Below are 21,085 nucleotides of genomic sequence, written 5' to 3'. Positions count from 1 at the left end.
GGTCAACATTTTTAAGGAGAAAAAAAATCCATGAATCCCTTTTGTTTGTTTATCTTTCTGACTTCCAAATATATAAATTCTGGAATTAAAAGGCTAATAATTTAGTAACACTTGCTTCCTCACACCAATGTCAAATACTAAAATTTTATCATTTTCAAAGAAATAGAAGATTTAATAACGGATATTTTTGAAAAATGTTAATGGTTAACCTTGGTTCTTTAAAAAAAAATAACCACCAATATCTGACACCATTTGTTCCCTACTGGCTTTGTAAAACTTTTTAAAATGACAAGATCACCTATTTTCATGCACTCAAAGATCGTATGTGGGAATGCTATTGCTCCTGAACTAATGTGATAATTAAAAATGCTACTTCACAAAATAAGACTGACATTATAAAGCTCCTATTGATGTTCAGAAATGCTCAAAGAACAATATTAAATATGAAAATACTTACTAGCTATCAAATTGTTATGCTTATTCTCTAGAGTGAATAAATAAAATATTTCAGACTCAAATTTCAGCAACTCTTTTTCAAAACAGCACTCAGTATAGTACTAAAAACTGGTTATTTAACCATTAATAATTAACATTTACTGTAAAAGTTCAACATGAAAATCTGCAATTAAAGAAGTTTTCATTGTTTAATGATTTCCAATTAACAGTTTTCTCTTTGATACAGCATCATGAAATGAAATATTGGAGCAAAGCAAAAATAAAACTATTTTTCTCAGTTTTAGATTCTTGAATTGCATGCAAAAAGGTAGATACTGTGTACTTTGAATCAAGAATGTTGCATTCAGTAAGAGTCCTCAAAACAGTTTGTAAAATAAACAGATACATACTGACCACTGTAAAACATAAAATTTCAATGTTGCTCATAACTATAAAAAAAGCAGCACAAATACAAATTTGGTCAGTCTGGAAGTTGTATAAATATACATGTTATTGTAGATTTCTATACACATGTTGGACATAATTTACCGAGAACGTTTCTTGTGCAGATCACCATAAAAATGATTGAGAGTTCCCAAACACCTCCGCTACTGATGTGAGATGCACAGGAAAAGTTTTCCATAATTGTGCCCAATACCTTCACTTTTCCATGGCTTGAGCTCTCCTTGGCAGGTAAACATTTTTTAGCCTTGCTGAGAAAATGTAGGTGCACTCTGGGTGGCATTTTATTTTCCTTTTACATTTTTTGAAGATTTCTGAATCTGAAGTTTTAATTCTTTGATCATCTTCTCTAATTTCTGTCTAGCTTCTCGTTCCTGTCTCAATTCATCTTGGAGCTCTTGTCTATCGGCCTCTGCATGATCCAGCCTCTGCCTCAGTTCTGCTAACTGCAAGTTTGAAAAGTAAAGACAAGTTAGAACAGCTGGTATATCATACACTTGTTTCTTAACCCTGTTGAGACAGGCAGACATTTCATTCTGTTCCAAAATGGAGCATCTGTCAATGACCATGCCATACAAAATACCAGATTGGAACATAAATACTGTATGTGCAAATATATACCAAAAATATGTTGCAAATTTAAAATACTTTCTACATTTTCTCTTTCAACCTTGCTATTGCAACATTTTTAGTGAAAATATTCTTACTTCTTTAACACAGATGTTTCTAAATTGCCAGAAAAACCAAACATTCATTAAAACCACATCCAAATATTTGGAAAGAACAGAAATAGCTATTTCTGAGTTAGTGAACTGAAAATAATGTAGGAAAAATCAAATCAGTAGGGAAGTAAAAGATATATGGTATTTCTTCTGTACACATTATAGTGTAGGCATGAGAAAAGTAAGGCATATTTTAATATTAAATAAGGAAACTGTTTTTAAAGACAAATAAGGCTGCAATCCATAAGCTTGAATGCATGGAACACCAATGTGTTAGCAACTGTTCAGACACCTGAGGGACAGAACTAGCAAGAGTGTATATTTTTTATATTTTATCAGCAATCCAGCATTACATGTAATGTTTACGACAGTCTGGATAAAAATCAATGATTTAAAAAATAAATAAATTGTAAAAATTGGATTTTTTAATTTAAATTGGATTCTTTTTATTTTTTTCAGATTTTAATAAAATGCTATCTATCTATATGTATGTATATTTAAGATACATTAATAATTATTTATTCAGCATGAAATGGAGCTTAGTTAAATAAGCATGAGGCTATATATTCTGCAATATTGGGACTGTCAGTGGGGGTCAGAAAAGGAGCTGCTGCTGGACAGAGATGACAGTTGCTCTTCAAAAATTATGATTTAAATTGACCTGATTTAAATGAGATAAACCTTGGATTACGATAATTTAATGAAATTACAACAGCCCCAGGAAAAATTACTTACATTTGTGACTGTTGCATTACCATCAGAGTCATGTAATTCAAACGCTTGGCAACCAGCTCATATTAACAATAGGCTGCAACACGTGGCTGTGATTTTCAACCATTTTTATCAATTTCATGCAGGGGGGTGGGAGGGAGAGAGAGAGAGACCCTGCCCATTGAGGAAGCTGGATTTGGCTTAATGATCATATGATTCACTTCATGAATGTGGTTATTTGTTTTGCTACTGTAAAAACTAACTAAGATTGGGTCACACAATTTGTGGCCACAATGATTTACAATGGCAATTTTGGTCCCAACTATAATCCTAAATTGGGGAGTACTTGTTTCAAAGAATGATGGCCCAAATGAAACTCAATTTTGCTGCTCACCTGAGCTGCGTATTCTGCTTCTTTGTCCTTTTCCAGGCTGGCATCGCAGGTACATTTTTGTTTTATCACCTGCTCTAGCTTCTTTTCTAAATCTCTTTGTTCAACATAAAAGTCTTGCATTCTTTGAGCATGTTCAGCCTGCAAAGATTCAAGTTCTTTTTGCAAATTTTGTTGTTCTTCTGTCAGTTCCTTCATGGCTTTGGAACTACTTAACATTTCAACTTCCTATGAAGAAATTACAATTATATAGAGTGTTTTCAAAAAACAGAATTACCACCACCACCACCACCCCAAAAAAATTATGCTTCAAATTTCATAGTTTCGGGTTCTATTTCATTTGAAATAGGACTTAGTATGGATACACATCTTGTGTTTTTCCTCTCAAAAATGTAATTCACTGTGGTTGTTAAGTATGTACTCGTGTGCATGTACACTCACTATATATATTCTCTATCAATACATGCATACACATATATTACACATACACACATACACTTATCAATTATTCACCAATACTGTATTTCTACTTCAACATTCTCCATTAACACATTCTCAAATATTGTGGAGAAAAATATTTCAAATAGTTATTTGAAGTAAAAAAAATGTGTGAAATGTTGAAAACATTTTCCCTCACAGCTTTACATTTTATATTATAAAGGATTTTCTCCCATATTCAATTAAAATGCTAATCACAAATGTACGCTTAGAACAATCTGTAACTGCCCTAATTTTATTTCTACTAACTATCTTCTAGCACCAAAGGGAAGTCTCGTGACTGCCTGGATACCCTTTTTCCAGATAGCTAGTGCTAAGTAATTTTCATCATAGCAACCTCAGGGAACACAGTTAAGCCCTGCTCATTATCCAGTGGAGAAGTAACAGATGTCAATGTAATGCAAGATGCTAATAGGAATTTCAATCTTCAAAGAGGGTGTGTATGATTCAACAAAGTTTTTTATGAAAGCACTGTTTCTAAGCAAAGAACTGAATAAAAGGAGCATTCCTCTTCAAAGCATTAGATGAGAGCAGTCACCCCATTTTTGACCCAGATGTTAAAGTGGGTTCTCTGCATACATTGTAGAGTGGGAAAGTTCCATCAATGCAAGGAGAATGGCTGAAATGGGTCAGCCTATAGCAGCAAAGCATTAAACAGGAGAACAACTTATTATCAAACTTCTGTTTGATAATAGCTGATGTCCAACTTTCAGGGTAGCATTCTTAGGTGTAAGCCTTTAATACAAGTAAATGTTAAATAAAATACATGGAAAGATTTGGGGGTTTTAAACCATGTCATTGTATTATTCATCATTATGAACTTTCACATTAGTATGGAATGGATACAAAAAAGGAAGACAGTTTGGGAGGCAGACAAAAATAAAATGAAATTCACATATACCATTTGAAGATGCTGCTTCTTTTGCAAAATTCTATGCAGCCTTTCTTGCTGTTTAATATACGCTTTCATTGCTTCCTCCATCATTTTCCCTTTATCATCATCAGATCCAATACCATGGGAAAGAGCCTGAGATGAGGATTGTGCATCACTACTTATTTCCATTTCATCTTCTGTAGTCTCCCTGGAACTGACTTGTTCTGTTTTCCTTCTGTTTGCAGGTTTAATTGGTATGGGTTGATCTACAGAATCAAAAAGTCAGGAAGGCAATGTTTTTTGATTTTCTACAAAAACTATAATTTCATTAATATCATTATTATGAAACAGTTTCATTTTTTTACTCACCTATACTAGTACAAATTCCAGATATGGACTTTACGTCAACCTTCTCTTGTCCTTCAAGAGTGATGTCCTGATAAAAGACATTTTTTTTGCGTTTGCTACCATTCTGCTGTTTCAGTGACTGCCCGGGAAATGATTTATATACCTCTGATATCTTTTCAGCTGTTTTTGTGGTTTCTTTACATTGAGGCATTGAAGTACTAAGAGATACATTGGGAGCAACCACTTTATCACACATGTAAAAGAAATAGCTGGAAACCACAAAATTGAAAAATTATTAGAATATACATTAATTAATTAAATCATAATGAATCAAGCACAATATAGCCAATGGAAACAAACAAAGAATAAAAAATTAATCTCTAATCCCCAGCCTGTTACACAGCACTTGCAAATAATCATTATTATGTGTAGCATAAGAACCATCAAATCAATTACAAAGTGAAAGAAAATATATTGCCATCAGTATATTCAAAGATCGATTGGCAAATTGAATGAAATAGTCAATTTTAATTTTCAGAGGTATTTTAACACTTACAATTTTATTAGCCTCCAAATGCATTTTATTGTATTTGATTTATAATTGTGTAGCAAGGTCAAAGATTCTGGGCAGATCAAAGAGCAGGTGGCGTTTGTAGCCAAAAGGGCTTTTGCAGAACTCCATGTCGTTATTAATGGTTTCATTTACAATTCCCAGTTCCATACAAACATTTCTGGCTATTGTTTGTACAACTATCGGTATGATTTTAATCCCAATTATATGATTGAGTTTTATGCCACTCCGAGCAGGGCAGATTGAATCAGACTATAAGCAGCCTATAAATAAATACGTAAAAGCACAGAAATGTTTTAAAATGTATGATACTCAAAATTGTAAAGGCCTAGAGGAAGAGAAATGTCCTCATCTCTTTCTAAAAAGCTAACAAAGAAGCCGGCATCCTAAAGACGGCCTTCTTTCAGGCTCTATTTTCCAACTTCCTAAGGTAAGGACATCAGAAGCCCTTTCAAATTAAGAAGACAAAGTCTGTCCTGAAGAAGGTAAAGACCCAAGTCATAAAGGCTTTCTGGGTCATTACCAATACTCTTAACTATATTGAGAAACCTCCTGAAAACTGGTGCAGCAGTAGGGATACTGCACAGATTATAGATTACAAACAATATTCAGAAGAAGTTCCAAGTAGAACACAGTACATAATCCAAATATTAAGTAATGATGACTCCTCACTTCCACCATAGCATCCTGTGCTAAAAACAGTCATATCTCAGGCAGGAGCCAAAGCTAAGCAAGGTCTTCCATCTGTTTTGCTCATACAGGAGCCTAATTGCAAATGAACCTGTAGATCACAGACCATCTGCTTCTAACAAAGTGCAATTCCAGGAAAAGCCAATTGTGCAGCTGCTGTGGAGTTAGAATGTTTTTCGGATTAGCAGACTGTATCTTATTGGATTTAATTTGACCATATTTGTTCCAATCTGACCCTCAAAATCTTTAGCCACCAGGTCAGGACGTCTGCTGCAAGTCCTACTCAACCTTGGATGGCAATGTATAATTGAGCATAATCATCTTATAGACAATATTTTATCCTAAATTGTCGGATGACCTCAGTTTCTTATAGGTACTGGTGAAAACATCTTCCTGGGTTCTATTACTGAACATGTTGCCGCTGCTTTAATATTTAATGCAAAGTTTTTACTGCTTTCTTAAAAGTAAAACCTCATTCAAAACAAGCATTCTGTGAACATGTTGGTGAAATTAGCTGATGAACAATTCAAATGACACTTTAAACTGCTACATCAGCACTGTAGAGACATGTCCATCAGCACAGTAGAGCTTGAAATGGTTTCAATAAGCTGAGTAGCAGGTTAACTCTTCACGTGATTAATATAGCTCCATTTGATTCTGCCAATAATAAGCCACTGTGCCCTATAGTTCTTCATAGTGGGTAGACCTAACTTCTAAGAATGGGATGACATCGTCCCTTCAGCCAATGAGGACTGAGTCTGTCAAATTGTGTTTCTTCGTCCTCCTGCCTTAACTCTCCCTCTGAAAGTTTTCCATGTGCCTCCAAGGGAAAGTTTAAGGTTTTGAGTGAAACTAGTTCTTAGCAAAGATACTGATAAGTTATTTCAAAGAATGGAACAAAGAAAAAAATGTCCTTTGCAAAAGGTACATCTATTACATAATGCTTTGCTTTACATTATTTATGTAGATCCAACACTATGTAAAAGGCATATTCTCCATACAACCCAGAAAGCGTAATTTATCTAAATGCAAAACATCAATTGAACTCATTATAATTAAAATATGAAGAATGTTACCTGGGATGTATAAATGAATGTGGCTGATCTGTAGAATCTGTTTCTTGCTTTATAACTGGATACCACTGCTGAAATTCTACATTATAATGGGAATCTTCCTAAGGAGGGAAAAAGTTTTTACGTTTGTTATATACCATTCTAGCTTTAAAACAAATAGCAATTACAATTTTTAATTAATTTTGTTACAGGAAAAAACATCACAAATATAAACAGCATCATTTCCATTTTCCCAACTCAAATACACCGTGTAAATGAAGCCATAAGCAGCTTTGGTAAAGATTGTAAATGAATGCTATATGTTTCATTTTCAGTCAAAAGATATTGTGCAGTATTTTGATAATTTAATTTCAATTGATTATTGATCAATAAAATGTTCAATTAATGTAATTTTTTATTTAATATTGCCTATTTAAGACATTTAAAGAATTGTGACTGTCAGGCAATTCACTCAACTCCTGAGAAAACTGTAAAAATGTATAAAGTACACAAAGCTATTCAGGCCTATCTCAGTTTACAGGGAATAAAAGGCAACAATTCAAGAAAATCAACATGAGACAATAAAATCACACTGGCTGAGTGACTAATCAAATAATAGGTAAAATTGGTTATACATGGGAAGCATTACTTGGTGCCAGCTTTTTGTTTTTAATGCATTCAGGTTTTATAGTTTTAATATAGTTTTTATGTTGTTGAGTTTGTTATAAGATGGGCAGCTGCTTAAAATAAATAATTAATGTATCTAGGAACTTTTATTCATTCATTCATTTGTCCATCATTCCTATCTTTTCAGACTTTTAAAAAAAATCAGTTTTCTTGCAGCCTTGCAAATTGTTTTTATTTTTATGCTTTTCATGCTTCTGCCACCTAAGGCAACCAGATAAACATTTGAAGACAGCTCTGTTCTAGTTGGTGTAGAACAGATTGGTTTCATTTCACATTTCTGTTTATCATATTATTGTTATTGTGGTTGGTCACAGTCAGTCATGTAGCACAGGAGGAAATGAACCAGCAGTGAGGTAAGTTAGAACTCACCCGAGTTTTCAAATAATTTTATTTTATGGTTGGGGGCTACCACAACATGAGGAAGGTTGAGAGCCACTGATATAAGCAATTCTGTTATATGAATGCCACTACAAAGAGCAGCATCTTCCCAATTTTTGCAGGCAGTTGACCTTTAGTATTTCTAATCTTTCCCTGACTTTATTTTCTTTAAAAAAATATTGTGTACCGTAATTTAAAAGAATATATTTTAGTTTGAATGGCTCTGATTTTCTCATTCATGCTTTTTCAACAATTCTTCAAAATTAAGACTATTTTATACTACTAGAAGGGTCTCCCTCCCCACATCATAGCCAATTTAGTTTTTCCTTTTTTGTTCAAAATGTGAAGATTCCCCTGTACTCTGCATTTTAACACGTTATTTTGCTGTTCACAAATCAGAAGTGTTAGAAGCACTGCTGAAGCAGCAAAGTGTTTCTGCACTTTCTGTTAATGCATATATAATAGGAACAGTTGAAGGTTTTTATTTTTTAAACACACCTTGCGTATTTTGCATTCTATTTCTAAATCCACTTTAATTTTGGGAGCCAGAGCTACAATTCTGCAGTTAGGCTAAAAGGGGGAATATGTGAAACTATTTTGAATTCTAATTACATTAGTTTTTACAAAGGAAGCTAAGTAAATTAACTTTTTAAAAGTGTTTGAAATTATGGCAGAAATGTATATCTTGTCTTAGTCCATGAGTGCATGTATAAGTATGTATACAATGGCTCTACTCACTGTGGCCTCAATTCCCTCTATATAATCCTCATTTAATGATAGTAATAGGGACCACAGTTTCTCTGGCTAAGCGGTGCAGTTGTAAAGTGTAGCATCATATGACTGTAACACATAGTGATAGCAATCCCAGCAGTCTCTGTTGCAAAAAAAGGGGCTGTGGATCATTGAGACCTCACATGGCTGAGATTTACAACTTCCTACCAAGTTCTAACAAGCAAAGTCAATGGGGAAGTGGCAGGAAGTAGCAAGCCCCAATCAAAAGCTTTTCCTTAGATGGCTCACCAGCAGACCAGCCAGCTAACACCTACTATGAAGTGTAAGGAGACGGGAGAGATATTGTGGCACAAGTGTAGCAGGGAGGTGGGAATTAAATGGGTGCAATGGGTGTGCATAGATGGGCACTGTGATTTTAGTGCAGGAGAAATGCAGTGTGAGTGGGTTCTGCAGTGTGATTCAAGGACAGGCGGGTGGTGGGGCCCACACTCACCCTGCCACTGAGTGTTCCTCAGGACAAAAAGAATCTGCAGGAGCAACTGACAGGAGTGATTTGCAACCCTTCGTGCCAGCTAGCCTCCTGTCTTTCCTGTGAGAGGCTGTAGGGAAGGTTGTAAATTGAGATCACGTCTGAGGAATGATGAAGCCATCCTAAATGTGAGCCAGTGACCAAATGCCCGCTACAACTTAGAGGACCCCAGTTATAAATCCTTGTTTAGCACTAAGGGTTCTTAAGTAGAAAATGGTTCTTAAGAAGAGGAAAAAAATCTTGATCATCCAGTTCTTATCTAGAAAAGTTCTTAAGTAGAGCATTCTTAAGTAGAGGTACCACTGTAGTAACTAATTAGACAGCAGGATTCATACAACTTTCATTAAAACTATCCCAAATTGTATGAATGCAGCCATTAGGTCTTTGACTAGTATAAATATGCTGTGTTCCCACAACGTATAAAGCACAAACCAATATGTTGAAAAAATTTGAAGCACATGTTTTCATCATAAACTTATAATAGTTTAATTTGTATATCTAGATCAGGGGTTGCTTAGATTTGGCCTGCGGGCCCATCCTGAATTAGCAAAGGACTGGCCTGAAGGTCACCTGCCAATGAAAACAAAGTTCATAAAAGCCACACATGCCCCTTCCAAGCTCTGTTTTCGCAGAGGGTAGCAGGAGGCTATTGCAGCCAAAAATGGAACTTGGGAGCCATTGTCGCTGGCAGAGCACTCAGGCTACCACCTGCCCCCATGATACACGTGATGTCATGTTGGCTATACCCATCCTGACTTCCACCCTGCCCCGTCCCCAAGGTCAAATACAACCCTGATGCAGTCCTCAATGAAATCAACTTTGACACCAGATATAGATGCTAAAAAGAAAAATGATGTGGCTTAGCATTTTACCTGTATCTGACCAAGCAGATGCTCTTCATGAAAGTCCTAAGAAATGCCCCTACCAGGAGTGAAATTCAAAAATTTTCCCTACTGGTTCTATGGCCGTGGTTTGGTGGGCATAGCAGGGGAAGGATACTGCAAAATCTCCATTCCTTCCACACTCTAGAGCAGGGGTCGGGAACCTATGGCTCGCGAGCCAGATATGGCTCTTTTGATGGCCGTATCTGGCTCGCAGACAGGGCTCCTAGCACTGAGCTCCCGCTCGCAGCTGTCCCCTGGCTCCTGCTCGATGCCACGGTTTTCGGCGCTGTCCTGCTGGGCCCCAAAGACGGAAGGCAGGAAGAAGGAGAGCTCCATTCTTCTCGCCTTTTTCCCGCCTTCCGTCTTTGGGGCACAGCAGGACAGCGCCGAAAACCGCGGCATCGAGCAGAAGCCGGGGGACAGCTGCGAGCGGGAGCCCCAGGAGGGAAGTACCGGCAGCGCCCCGCCCAGCTGAAGCTTCACTGGCGGTGGCCCGGGGGGGGGGGGGGGGCTGCAGCGGCCGAAGGCAGTCGCAGGGAGATGGCGGCGGCGAGAGGGAGCTCCAGCTGGGCTGGGGGTTCGGGGGGGCCATGAACGCCGCCCGGAGCCAATGGCTTCTTTTGGCCTTACTTGAATTCCTGTTGCTGGTAAGCGCGCGCGGGTGGCCGGGTGGGAAGGGCGAGGCGCGAGGGGGAGGCAAGTGGAGAAGCGGAGAGAGAGAGAAGTGGACCAAAAGAAAGAAAAGGGAAAGAGAGGGAGGGAAAGAGAAATGGAGAGGAAGGAAGGAGGGAGGGAGGGGAGGGAGGGAGAGAAGGAAGGAAGAGAAAGGAGGGTAGAAAGAGAGGGAGAGAGAGAGGAGAGAGAAAGGAAGAGGAGAGATAGAAAGGAAGAGAGAGAAAGAAAGAGGGATAGAAAGAGAGAGAGAGTGAGAGATGCTCAGTGAGCCTTTCTTTGAAGTTGCCTTTCTTTCTTTCTTTCTTTCTCTTTCTCTCTTGCTCTCTTGCTCTTTCATTCTTTTTTCTTTCTCTTGCTTTCTTTCTTTCTCTTTCTTTCTCTCCTTCCTTCCCTCCTTCCATTTCTTTCATTCCCCCTCTCTATTTTTATTTCTCTTTCATTCTTTCTTTCTCTCTTTCTTGCTTTCTTTCTTGCTCTTTTTCTTTCTCTCTTTTACCTTCCCTTCCTCTATTTCTTCTTTTCTTTCTCCTTCCTACCTTCTTCCCTCCCTCCCTTCCTTCAGTCCTTCCTCTCTTACTCTCCCCTTTCATAAGTTTCCTTGCTTCCTTCCTCTGTTCCTGTCCCTTCCCCCTTTCTTTCTTTCTTTCTTTCTTTCTTTCCTTCCTTTCTTCCCTCCCTCCATTTCTTGCTTTCCTTCTCCTTCCTCCCTTGTTTCCTCCCTCATTCCCTTCTTTCACTCCTTCTTCTCTTACTCTCCCCTTTCACACCTTTCCTTGCTTTCTTTGCACCCTTCCTCTGTTCCTGGCCCTTCCCTCTTTCCTTCCTTCCTTCCCACCCTCCGTCCATTCATTCACCCATTCCTCTCTTGATCGCCCCTTTTACCATTCCTTCCTTCCTTCCTTCCGATGTGGGCCTGGGCCAGCAGAGTAGTTTGCTTTTGCACCCCGTCTCGAGCTCCCTTGGTGCCAACCCGGCCCTCCCCACTTCAGAGAGAAGGGGGAGAAAGAGAGAGAGAGAAAGAGAAAGAGAGAGATAAAAAGAGAAAGATAGAGGGAGGGAGAGAAAGAGATAGAAAGAGACAAAGAGAGGGGGAGAGAAAGAGAGAGAGAAAGAAAGAGAGAAAGGGAGATACGTACGGCTCTCGCTGAATTATATTTCAAAATATGTGGCGTTTACGGCTCTCTTAGCCAAAAAGGTTCCTGACCCCTGCTCTAGAGCAAGCCAGATGTGGTATTTGCCAGTTCTCTAAACTACTCAAAATTTCTCCAGAACCTGTTAGAACCTGCTGAATTTCATCCCTGGCCCCTACCATCCTTAAAGAATTCTTGGAAGCTGTTGTGATTTGTCTCTGAATCAATCATGTTGTTTTGTTTTTCGTTATGCAAAAATATGTTTAATTGCTGCCCAGAATATAGGTTTTAAGAGTACAAATAATTGGGATAAGGGTTCCTTGGAGTCATTGCTGACTCCTGGGCAACTGCATGAACAAGATCCTGTAGCTTTCTTGGCTAGATTTCAGAAGTGATTTGTACTGTCTCCTTCCTAGGGCTCAGAGGGGGAGACAAGTACAAGGTTACTCAACTGGCTGTATGCCTAAAATCGGATTAGAACTCATGGTCAGTGCTATTGCTATAACTCTTATAGCAATAGCACTGAGGTTTATATACTGATTCACAGTGCTTTACAGCCTTTTCTAAGCTCTTTACAGAGTCAGCATATGGTCCCCAACAATCTGAGTAATTTTACCAGCTTCAGAAGAAAGAAAGGTTGAGTCAACCTTGAGCCTATGAGAATCAAACTGCTGCTAGTTTGCAAAATTAACCTGCAATGCTGCATTCTAACCACTTCACCATCATGGTAATTACCATAGTTGTTCCTTGTTTCTAAAAAATTCCACATTAAGCAGATACTTATCACATACAGTATTTCCTTGTGCATTTCAAGTTACTTCTCAACAGTAGAATATAGTGCAGGGTGTATATTTTAGTTAGAAGATCTACAATCCCAGCTTTAAGCTATTTAAGTAGAGGCTATCAAGGCCTGGGGATTTGTTTAAGGTCAATAAGACCTAGCAATTATAAAATATATATTTTAAATAGCAAACTATTTTTGTATTATTGCAAGGAAAACAATATGTAGGTAGCTCAACAATTAGACCTGAATATAAAATGGCCAAGACATAGTTGAAAAGAACAGACCAGTATCAGAAGAGTTCCTCAAAGTGCATATAATTGGAACATGGAATATGAAAGCAAGGAAAAAACAAAAAAACAAGCTCTGAAACTGTCAAAGGAAATAAAACATACTAATTAGAAGATTTATAAATAAATAAGTGGAATTTAGGTAGATAAGACATATTGATGCTACTGGATGGATGGAATACAGTATAGAAGAAATGGAGAAACCTAAAATTTCAGGAAGGTTTGCACTGGATATCTCAATTACAGTATATAAAACTGTACATGAAAATAACAAAAGAAAGATAATCAATAAATACAGTATTTCAAAACAGGAAACAGAGAGAGGCAAAGATGGACATTACCTGCAAGTCTATTAATGTTTTCAGTAAATATATTATAAGAATGGCAGAATTGGAAGAAATTACAGACTAAAAACTGGAGGTCAAAACATACCCAGAAATCACCACTTTGTAGCTTAATATTAGAAAAGCTCATTATATAAGTAAACCAGGAAGAATAAACTCAGGTTAATGTTAAATAGTAAAAGATAATGTCAACCAGTGTGCTTAGTGAACTTACAATTGAAAACCAAGAAGTGAGTAAGGGGAGGGGGAGTGGACAGAGAGGCTTAATAAATTATAGGACTAGACTGTCTTTTTAAGAAATAGAGAAGGAATAAATTGTAGGAAGGGGCACAATCACAAACATAAATAAGACTATGAAGATTAAAGATATTTCTACAACAAAACTATTATAGTAAAATATTGGTCTTTCTGGTATCACTATAGTGAAAGCAATGGTCTCTCCAGTAATAATGTATAGCTATGAAAGCTGGAAATCAAAACCAAGATAAAGATAGATGCCTCTGAATTATGCCTCTGGAGATGTTTATTAATAATAACATGGGTCACAAGAAAAATAAATTAGCCAATCCTGGATCAAATTGATTGCTCCTTTAAGGCAGTGTCAATCAACAAAAAACCACCCTAAACATGGAGATGGATAGTGGAGTACAAAAACAATTTAGCAACATAATGGAAAATAAGAGAGAACTAAAAAAAATAGACAGAATCAAGATTACAGGATTGGCTGTAAAAGAGCTATGTCATACTACTGCAGACATATCAAAATGGTTTATTGTCTAACTGCACAATTATCAGAAGTGAAACCAGACTGATGGAACCTATCTAATCAATGGTATTCTTCCATGCCCCATACCATTTAGACAAAGCTCTAAATAACTACAGCATTTGAAATTTTCCTCCATATTTTTAAAAGTAAAAACTCCTGCTCCAAACACTCCTTGTCATACTGCTACACATACAGACTGAGCAGCATCGTTATTTTCATCAATGTACAATTCGTGGTTATTTTAAGCATTTGGGTTTTATACCTGAAGCAAAATCACTTAATGATATTTTTTACAACAAAATTCTATTCCCTGTCATGGACGTACAGTATTATGAGGTAGTGTCTTCCTTTCTTTCATGGTGAAGAAACTATTACCCAATCAATATATGAATTGGGGTTTTAGAATATGACTCTTGTTAGATTTTTATGTGATTTTAGATTTGATGTTTTTTAGTATTTTAAATGTTAGGTTTCTTGCATATTTTGTATTTGTCTTGTAATCCAACAAGACTCTCAGAATGGTGGCATAGAAATCAAATAAATAAATAAATTTGAAGCATATTACTTTCCCAGTATTAGCTGTCATATTTTGTGGTCACAATTTAATTTTTTCAAAAATATAAAGAAACTTTATAAAGCATACACTAATGCATGTAAAAGCAATCATTACAACTAAGTTACTCAAATACTGTATTATATTTTATAAACAGACTTACCTTAGACTGGGGTATTTTTTGAGTCTTTGTGCTAAATTTTTCTTTCATTTGTTCTAAGAGTTGTTTCACATTTCTTTCTTCAGAGGTTCCTAAATATTTTTGGTTAATGTGAAGATAGCAATGCCACTTCGCTGACTCAAAGCCCCAGTGACAAGTCCTCTTGTCTGGAGATCGATGCGAATGCATCACAAAGGTTTGGGGTGAAAACATCCCATAGCATTCTGAACACTGGATACATGGGGAATCTGGCTGAAGATAAAACTGTGGAGCAAACAAACCTTGACACTTGCCCAAGCATTCATGTTCTATTTCAAAGGCACTTCCAGTCTCCTTTAGTTGAGCCAGTGAACTTTTAGCATGAAGCAGGCTGCCATTTTGAGGAAAAGTGCGAGGGCGCAACAATGCATTGCATAATCTTTGAGCATCGGTCAAAGTGATAAGTCCACAAGAAGGCGCATTAAAGGGCAGAATCCCCAAAACTTTTAAGATGTGAAGCTGATCAGAACTGCATCTAGAACAATAGATGTAAAGTTCATCACAAACTGTGTTAATTTGCTGTAGAGAATAGTCTCTGAGGACAGAATTCAAAACTTGAGGCAAACAAAGTCTCTTTTCTCCTCCAACTTTAAAACAAGATATAGACTCCCCTTCCAGTAAAGTCTGAGTCAACTCTGTAGAACTATCTGAAGGAACAAGCAATGGACCAGGAAGAATCTGAGGTGATGGAAGAGGTACAAAAACAGATGACATGTTTTCTTGCGAATGTCGAGCAGAAAATGCTGCTGGTCCACCAAGTGAACTCTGGCTGCTTAAATGGAACTGCGCCAATGTATGTTTCAAACCAGGATTTAAGTTCAAAGGCTCTGATGTTGCAGCAATATTTGGTTTGGCATCTTCTTCTCTGTCATCTATATGATTTTCTTCACATTCATCCAAATGTTCCTTCTTAATTACTGGCAATTTATTTACCATTGTGTGTATTTTATCTTTTACATGGATTTCTGTCATGACTTTCTTTGATGGAGGGCTGCCATCTTCTTGAATAACTGTCTCTTTTGATTGATGTCCCAGGATGATTTTTTTCTGTGGAGCTTCCATAGCTAAATTTGAAATAGGTAAATTTGAAATTTCAACAAAGATAGCTAATTCATATCTCAATTTCCAGTTAGCTTAGTTGTAAAACAAATATAGCTTTTTTGAGCTAAATATAAAGAATTACATGAAATTTCTGATATTTAATATAGTATTATAAAATATACAATAATATAAAATGCACAGCTCAGTGTCATACCAAAATAGTTGGCTCAGGACTTTAGGTAACTTTGTTTTAAAATGATCCAATGTAATAATCCAACATAAAACTATGATTTAATACAAACTCTACTTCTGAAATTTTCTATTTTTATGCAAATAAAAGATCATATTTCTTTCCATTTGAACCTGAATCACACAAATGCATTTGTTCTCAAATCTAAGGCATGCCAGCTTCAAACTAGATTGACAGATTAAAGGGATGCAAAAGAATTCTGATATTTCCAGTATCACAAGCAGCACTTTGAGTTTATAGGGCAGAAAAACTGTCCAGCAAGAATGACACTTGTTCTTAAAAAAAAAAAAAAAGTCAAAAGAAATCTGATACCAGAGTCCTGCTTTCAAAACTATCTATACATATCTGATGAGGTGGGCAGCACATCTATACAGAAATAAAGGTGGTTTTTAAATTCCAGTGTTCCAACCACAATACTTAATCAGTATTTGAGACATCAACAAAATTAATTTCTAGAGTTAGTATTTTACATATATTTATCCATTAAAGGAATCTGAACAAAGGGAAGAAAAACAATAAATTTATAGGAATAGGTTAAAATCAGGGTAGATAAAAATTGATTTTAAAAAATTTTAAAAATCAGTTTTTAAAAATTTAAATCAGATTTTATTTAAATTGGATTTTTTTATTTTTACAAAATTTATTTTAATTAAATGCTTTTGGAGTAAAAAATCTATCTAACCATAGTTTTCTATTTAAGATACATTAGTAATTTAGTTTATTCAGCATGAAATGGAGTTTAGTCATGTAGCATGAAGCTGTCTATTCTGCAATATTGGGACTGTTGGTAAGTCAACAGTAGGCCAGAGGAGGAGCTGCTGCAGGACAGAGATGACAGTTGGACTTTTAAAATTATGATTTAAATCAAGTTGATTTAAATCAAACCTTTTTACTAGTGATTTAAATCATTATTTCAATCTTGATTTAAATCAAATCCATCTGGTTAAAATCAAAAAGCTCCAAATATAATAGGATGCATCCTAAATATTACTATATAGGACCGAGATTAAAGCACATTAAATACTTGCACAGCAACAATTCTAGAGTAAATATAATTTATATTTTAAGATTCTGGATTAAAATATAAAGATTCTAGGTATGTCTCTGAAACTATTTAATTAACATACTAATACAAAACCTGTATCCTCTTAGAATCCAAACAAATTCTCTTGCAAAAAAGATCCATGATTAATCTTCCAAAATATTTGTAAAGCACAAATCAGCTATTAAAAATAGAGTAGCAGTAAAGAGGAAAATGTGTTTTAACTCTTCCCCCTCCCCCCCATACATGATAATCCTCTCCCTGTACATACTACAGTATTTTCTCCCCTGGAGATGGGGGATGCAGAGTATGCCTTATTTCTCCTTTCTACTTTCATATTTCCTATTACATTTATTCATCTATGGATGCTCAAAAAAGGACAGCTGCATCCATAAATTACAATGACCCCCAGTGCTTATAAATATGCCATTTAAAATACAATTTAACCTGACCATATTTTCCTGTTTTTAAAGGGAAATGTTTCCCTCTACTTCTACATACAGTTACTAAAATAATGATAATAATGATCCCTACATTTTGAAAGAAAGGAGAATACTGTACAACAAAAGGTTTCCCTACATTTTATCTTTCCCCATACAGTACTTTACACTTTTATAAAGCCCTCAATTTCATAAGCACATACATGGTGCCACATTTCCTCAATTTTCTTTTTAAAAAACATCTTTTTGCTAGAATTTTAATTTTTCTGCAAAATTGTAGACTTCCTGTCACTAGAAACCTACTCCTATAGTTCCCCATTTTCATCTGGAACTTATTCTGAGTTCAGAGAGCATCAAAACTCCACTGTTTATCCCTGTGCTACATTTATTGCCTTCTACACTTATATACACAATTAGAAAATAAATTAAAATGTTTTACACAAATTATTCCTAAGCAATGTTTTCTAGGGATCTGGAAAAGAGACTTCAATCTTTTAAAAGTAATGATGATGGCAACACTCCAAGCATATTCATACTTAAAATTAATTTCTATGCTGCACATTCTACCAGAAATTATTAAATAAAAAAAATCAAAACACTAAAATTATTAGTATATTTTTAAAATACTAAAACTAGTCAAATACTAAAATACTGGTATATTTAGAGCAACTTCAGCCTTTTCAAATCAACATAAAACTAAAGTTAGACAAGCTTCTATTATAGAAACTTCTGTTGTATACCAGTTGTTGTGCAAAAACAAAACAAACCCCATCACTATTGTTTTACATAAAGCAACTCAAACATAATGAGTTTTAAACAATGTAGATTGTATTACAAAACATGAACAGCCAATATTCTTTGTGTTTTCTATTATTCAGCATATTTCTCAAAACCTACCTCCTCAGCACTAAAGAATCACTCTCTCCCATCAAATAATGTAAAAAAAAATGTAAATCATCTCCTACATTCAACATACTTTGTGTAAATTTCAAAGGCATGCTACAATAACATATTTTATTCCTAAGTGAAATCATCCAAGCTTCTTATTTAATAGTCATATACTCATCCTCACTCAATGAAAAAAACCTGCATTATTTTCCTGTATGTATGTATGTATGTATGTATGTATGTATGTATGTATGTATACATACACACACACACACACATACACACCTCCCTTTATTAACTGCCACACAAGTTCCCATATGTTACAACAACCTCAATTTCAAACAAAATCTTTCTGAAACTAAAGGCACTCAAATAATTCAACGGGCTTATTTTTCACAACCACAATTAGCCCACTTCTCTATCCATTATCTATATAACCTTAAGAATGCTATCTGAAGGCTCCTCGTGGCAGTTAGCCCTAAACCTAATACTGTATCCTCTTGGGCCAGCAGTTTTTTTTTTCAAAGAAAATAAGAGTTTATAAAATGGCAGGCAAAAGCTTCCCTGAAAGGCTGACTTTAAACCACTTAGTCTTGCATATGGCAACCACAAACTTGATCGGCTGTAGGTTACCCCGGTACTTCTTTAAAGGTTTGCCGTTTTGCTCCAAAGAACAAAAATCGGGCCCGATCCCACTGTACAAAACCCCCTGGACTCCTTTTACAGCCGGCAGGCGCGCCGAAAAGAAGGAGCAAAAGTTCCCTTTAAAGCAGACATTCAGCTCACCTGAAGAGTATAAGTAAGTGCATAAGTGCACCCGAGTGCCTTCCGTCCCCTGTCCTAACGTTTCTCTTTTCCTAGTATCATGCATATAAATATTATTATTTCTTTGAATACCCCCAATACGTACTTAACAAAACAACCAGTCAATAAAAATAAATTACCTGGAGCTGGAAAACGCAACCCCCTCCCCCGAGGGTTTCCAGGTGTGTGTGTGTGTGTGGCCGTAACACCTCCCTCCCCAAAATAAAACCTGCCCTCCCCCTGAGAAAAGCGAGGAAACTCCTCCTTTGTCCCTGACCCAATTTTTTTTTGAGGGGGGGGGAATCCCGGAGGTTGCTCTCTTCGCTTGCTGAAACTAAAGGAGCTTTGGATCCCCCTCCCTCTCTCTCTTTTACCCCGACCGGGAGGCTACTTTCTCGGGCGGAATCCCCCCCCCTTTCCCTCCCTCCCTCCTTTGCCCTGCCTTCAACTCTCCTCCTTCTCCCCTTTCTTCAGCCAGACGGGCTGGCTCGTCTGCTGCTCCAGACGCTCCTCCTTCCTCCGCCCCCGCGGGGGTTGAGGAAGGTGAAGTCTAGCAGTGGAGGCGGGGAGGGCGACGGCGGCGGCGCTGGGAAAGAGATTGGAAGGGGCTTGCCCGCCTCCCTCCCCCTCGCGCCGCTGTCACCCCCCCCCCCGTTCCCTCCGTCTGTCTCCCACCCACCCCCAAACGAGGAATTTTTTTGGGGGGGGCTTTACCGCCTCTCCTAATCCCCCCCATAGGAAGCTCTATTCCGCCCCTCAACCCTGCTAATCTCACCCCACAGCCCCGAAACTAACCCCCAGACCCTCCGCTCCCGCTTTCCAAGCTCCCACCGATGTAGGCCAGCCTTCCCTCAACTCTGGATTACAATTCCCATCATCCTACCCCCCAACCCCCACTCCGGGGAAGCACCGGCGTCGTGGCGCACCTTGGGAGGTGGAGTGGGGGGGGAAACGACTGTACGGAGACGGAGGCGTCCCCCTCCCCTCAGTGTAACTCCCCACCACCCGGGGTCAAGGGCTGAGGGGGGGAATGGGGGCTCGCCTCTCATCTCTCCCCCCCCCGCCGCCGTCGTTCCATTACCTCAGCGTAACCTACACTATGCCCGCCCGCTCTTCTTTTCACAGACTGCCCCCCCTTGTGAGGGGAGCTTGGGGGGAGCGTCTGAGGAGCGTCCCCCTCTCCTTACCGCACATCCCAAGCGGGCTCCCCGGTTCTCCCCGAGAGTGGAAGGGAAGCGGCTGCTGCCCCCGCCGCCGACGTACCGCCCACCCGTGACCTCACTGCGGAGACAGGAGGAGGAGGAAGAGGGTGGAAAAGCCGCCGTGACTGAGGAGACGGCGGCGGCGCACGGGCAAGGAATCCGCCCGGCTCGCGGGTCCCGCCAAGCCCCGCCCCCTTTGTCTGGGCCAGGCGGCGCCGGCTGCTGCGCTGCGGCGCGCGTGTGTCTGCCAACAGACGTCATCTTGCCTCCCCGCCTCGGCGGTGGTGGAAGAGGGAGGGGGGCGGGGAGGCGAAGGAAAACCCCCCTGTCTGAGGCGCTGTTGGAACTCCTCTCGCTGGACCCCATCCACGCGTGGGCCAGACCATTATCAAAGGTGGGGGTGTGGATGGGAAGAGGTTAGGGTTTTTTTCCCTTCAACCCGGTTCAGGTGCAGTGCCTGGGGCCACGTGACTCCCCGGCGTCTCTCTCTCTCTCTCTCTCCCGCCCTGTCGCGGCACAATTCAGAGCGACCTTGGCTGACCTCGAAAACCGGAGCAGGCTCTGTGGGAGAGGAGACCACCAGGAAATCCCAGGCTGTAGGGCTTACCAGGAATAGTGGGCGGGTGGGGGGGGGAGTATTATAAGGCAGCCCCTCCATGCAGTAACGCTGCAAGGTATACGGGGACATAATGCTAAGCCGTAAGTCCTTCGGATCT

At 38.3% G+C, this 21,085-nt stretch overlaps 1 protein-coding gene across 3 annotated transcripts; it reads right to left on the bottom strand.

The window, feature by feature from the left end:
- Positions 1–630: 630 nt before the first annotated feature.
- On the bottom strand, positions 631–20,618 carry SKIL (SKI like proto-oncogene). Of its 3 annotated transcripts, none has more exons than XM_070753619.1 (7): positions 20,355–20,618; positions 14,667–15,766; positions 6,779–6,876; positions 4,463–4,710; positions 4,121–4,359; positions 2,725–2,949; positions 631–1,343 (listed from the first exon to the last, which is right to left on the bottom strand). In XM_070753619.1, the coding sequence occupies exons 1-7, from the start codon at positions 20,359–20,361 to the stop codon at positions 1,182–1,184; spliced, it is 2,079 nt and encodes a 692-aa protein (XP_070609720.1). In that variant the 5' UTR covers positions 20,362–20,618; the 3' UTR covers positions 631–1,181. The 3 variants fall into 3 exon arrangements, with proteins under 3 accessions (XP_070609720.1, XP_070609721.1, XP_070609719.1); XM_070753620.1 differs by lacking the exon at positions 20,355–20,618 and adding an exon at positions 19,308–19,678; XM_070753618.1 differs by lacking the exon at positions 20,355–20,618 and adding an exon at positions 19,150–19,633.
- Between the last annotated feature and the right edge of the window lie 467 nt (positions 20,619–21,085).

Source organism: Erythrolamprus reginae, chromosome 5 (genome assembly GCF_031021105.1).
Source record: "Erythrolamprus reginae isolate rEryReg1 chromosome 5, rEryReg1.hap1, whole genome shotgun sequence".
In the NCBI taxonomy this organism is placed as follows: domain Eukaryota; kingdom Metazoa; phylum Chordata; class Lepidosauria; order Squamata; family Dipsadidae; genus Erythrolamprus; species Erythrolamprus reginae.
The sequence above is the reverse complement of the archived record's forward strand: the minus strand, read 5'-3'. Positions and strand labels throughout refer to the sequence as shown.

Excerpts from the sequence above, each read along its gene's own strand:
- SKIL (XM_070753618.1), bottom strand. The coding sequence starts at position 19,234 with ATGCATGATACTAGGAAAAGAGAAACGTTAGGACAGGGGACGGAAGGC. Across the intron at positions 4,711-6,778 it reads CATTCATTTATACATCCCAG|CTATTTCTTTTACATGTGTG; the intron begins GTAACATTCTTC and ends TGTGGTTTCCAG. Across the intron at positions 1,344-2,724 it reads AAGCAGAATACGCAGCTCAG|TTAGCAGAACTGAGGCAGAG; the intron begins GTGAGCAGCAAA and ends TCAAACTTGCAG.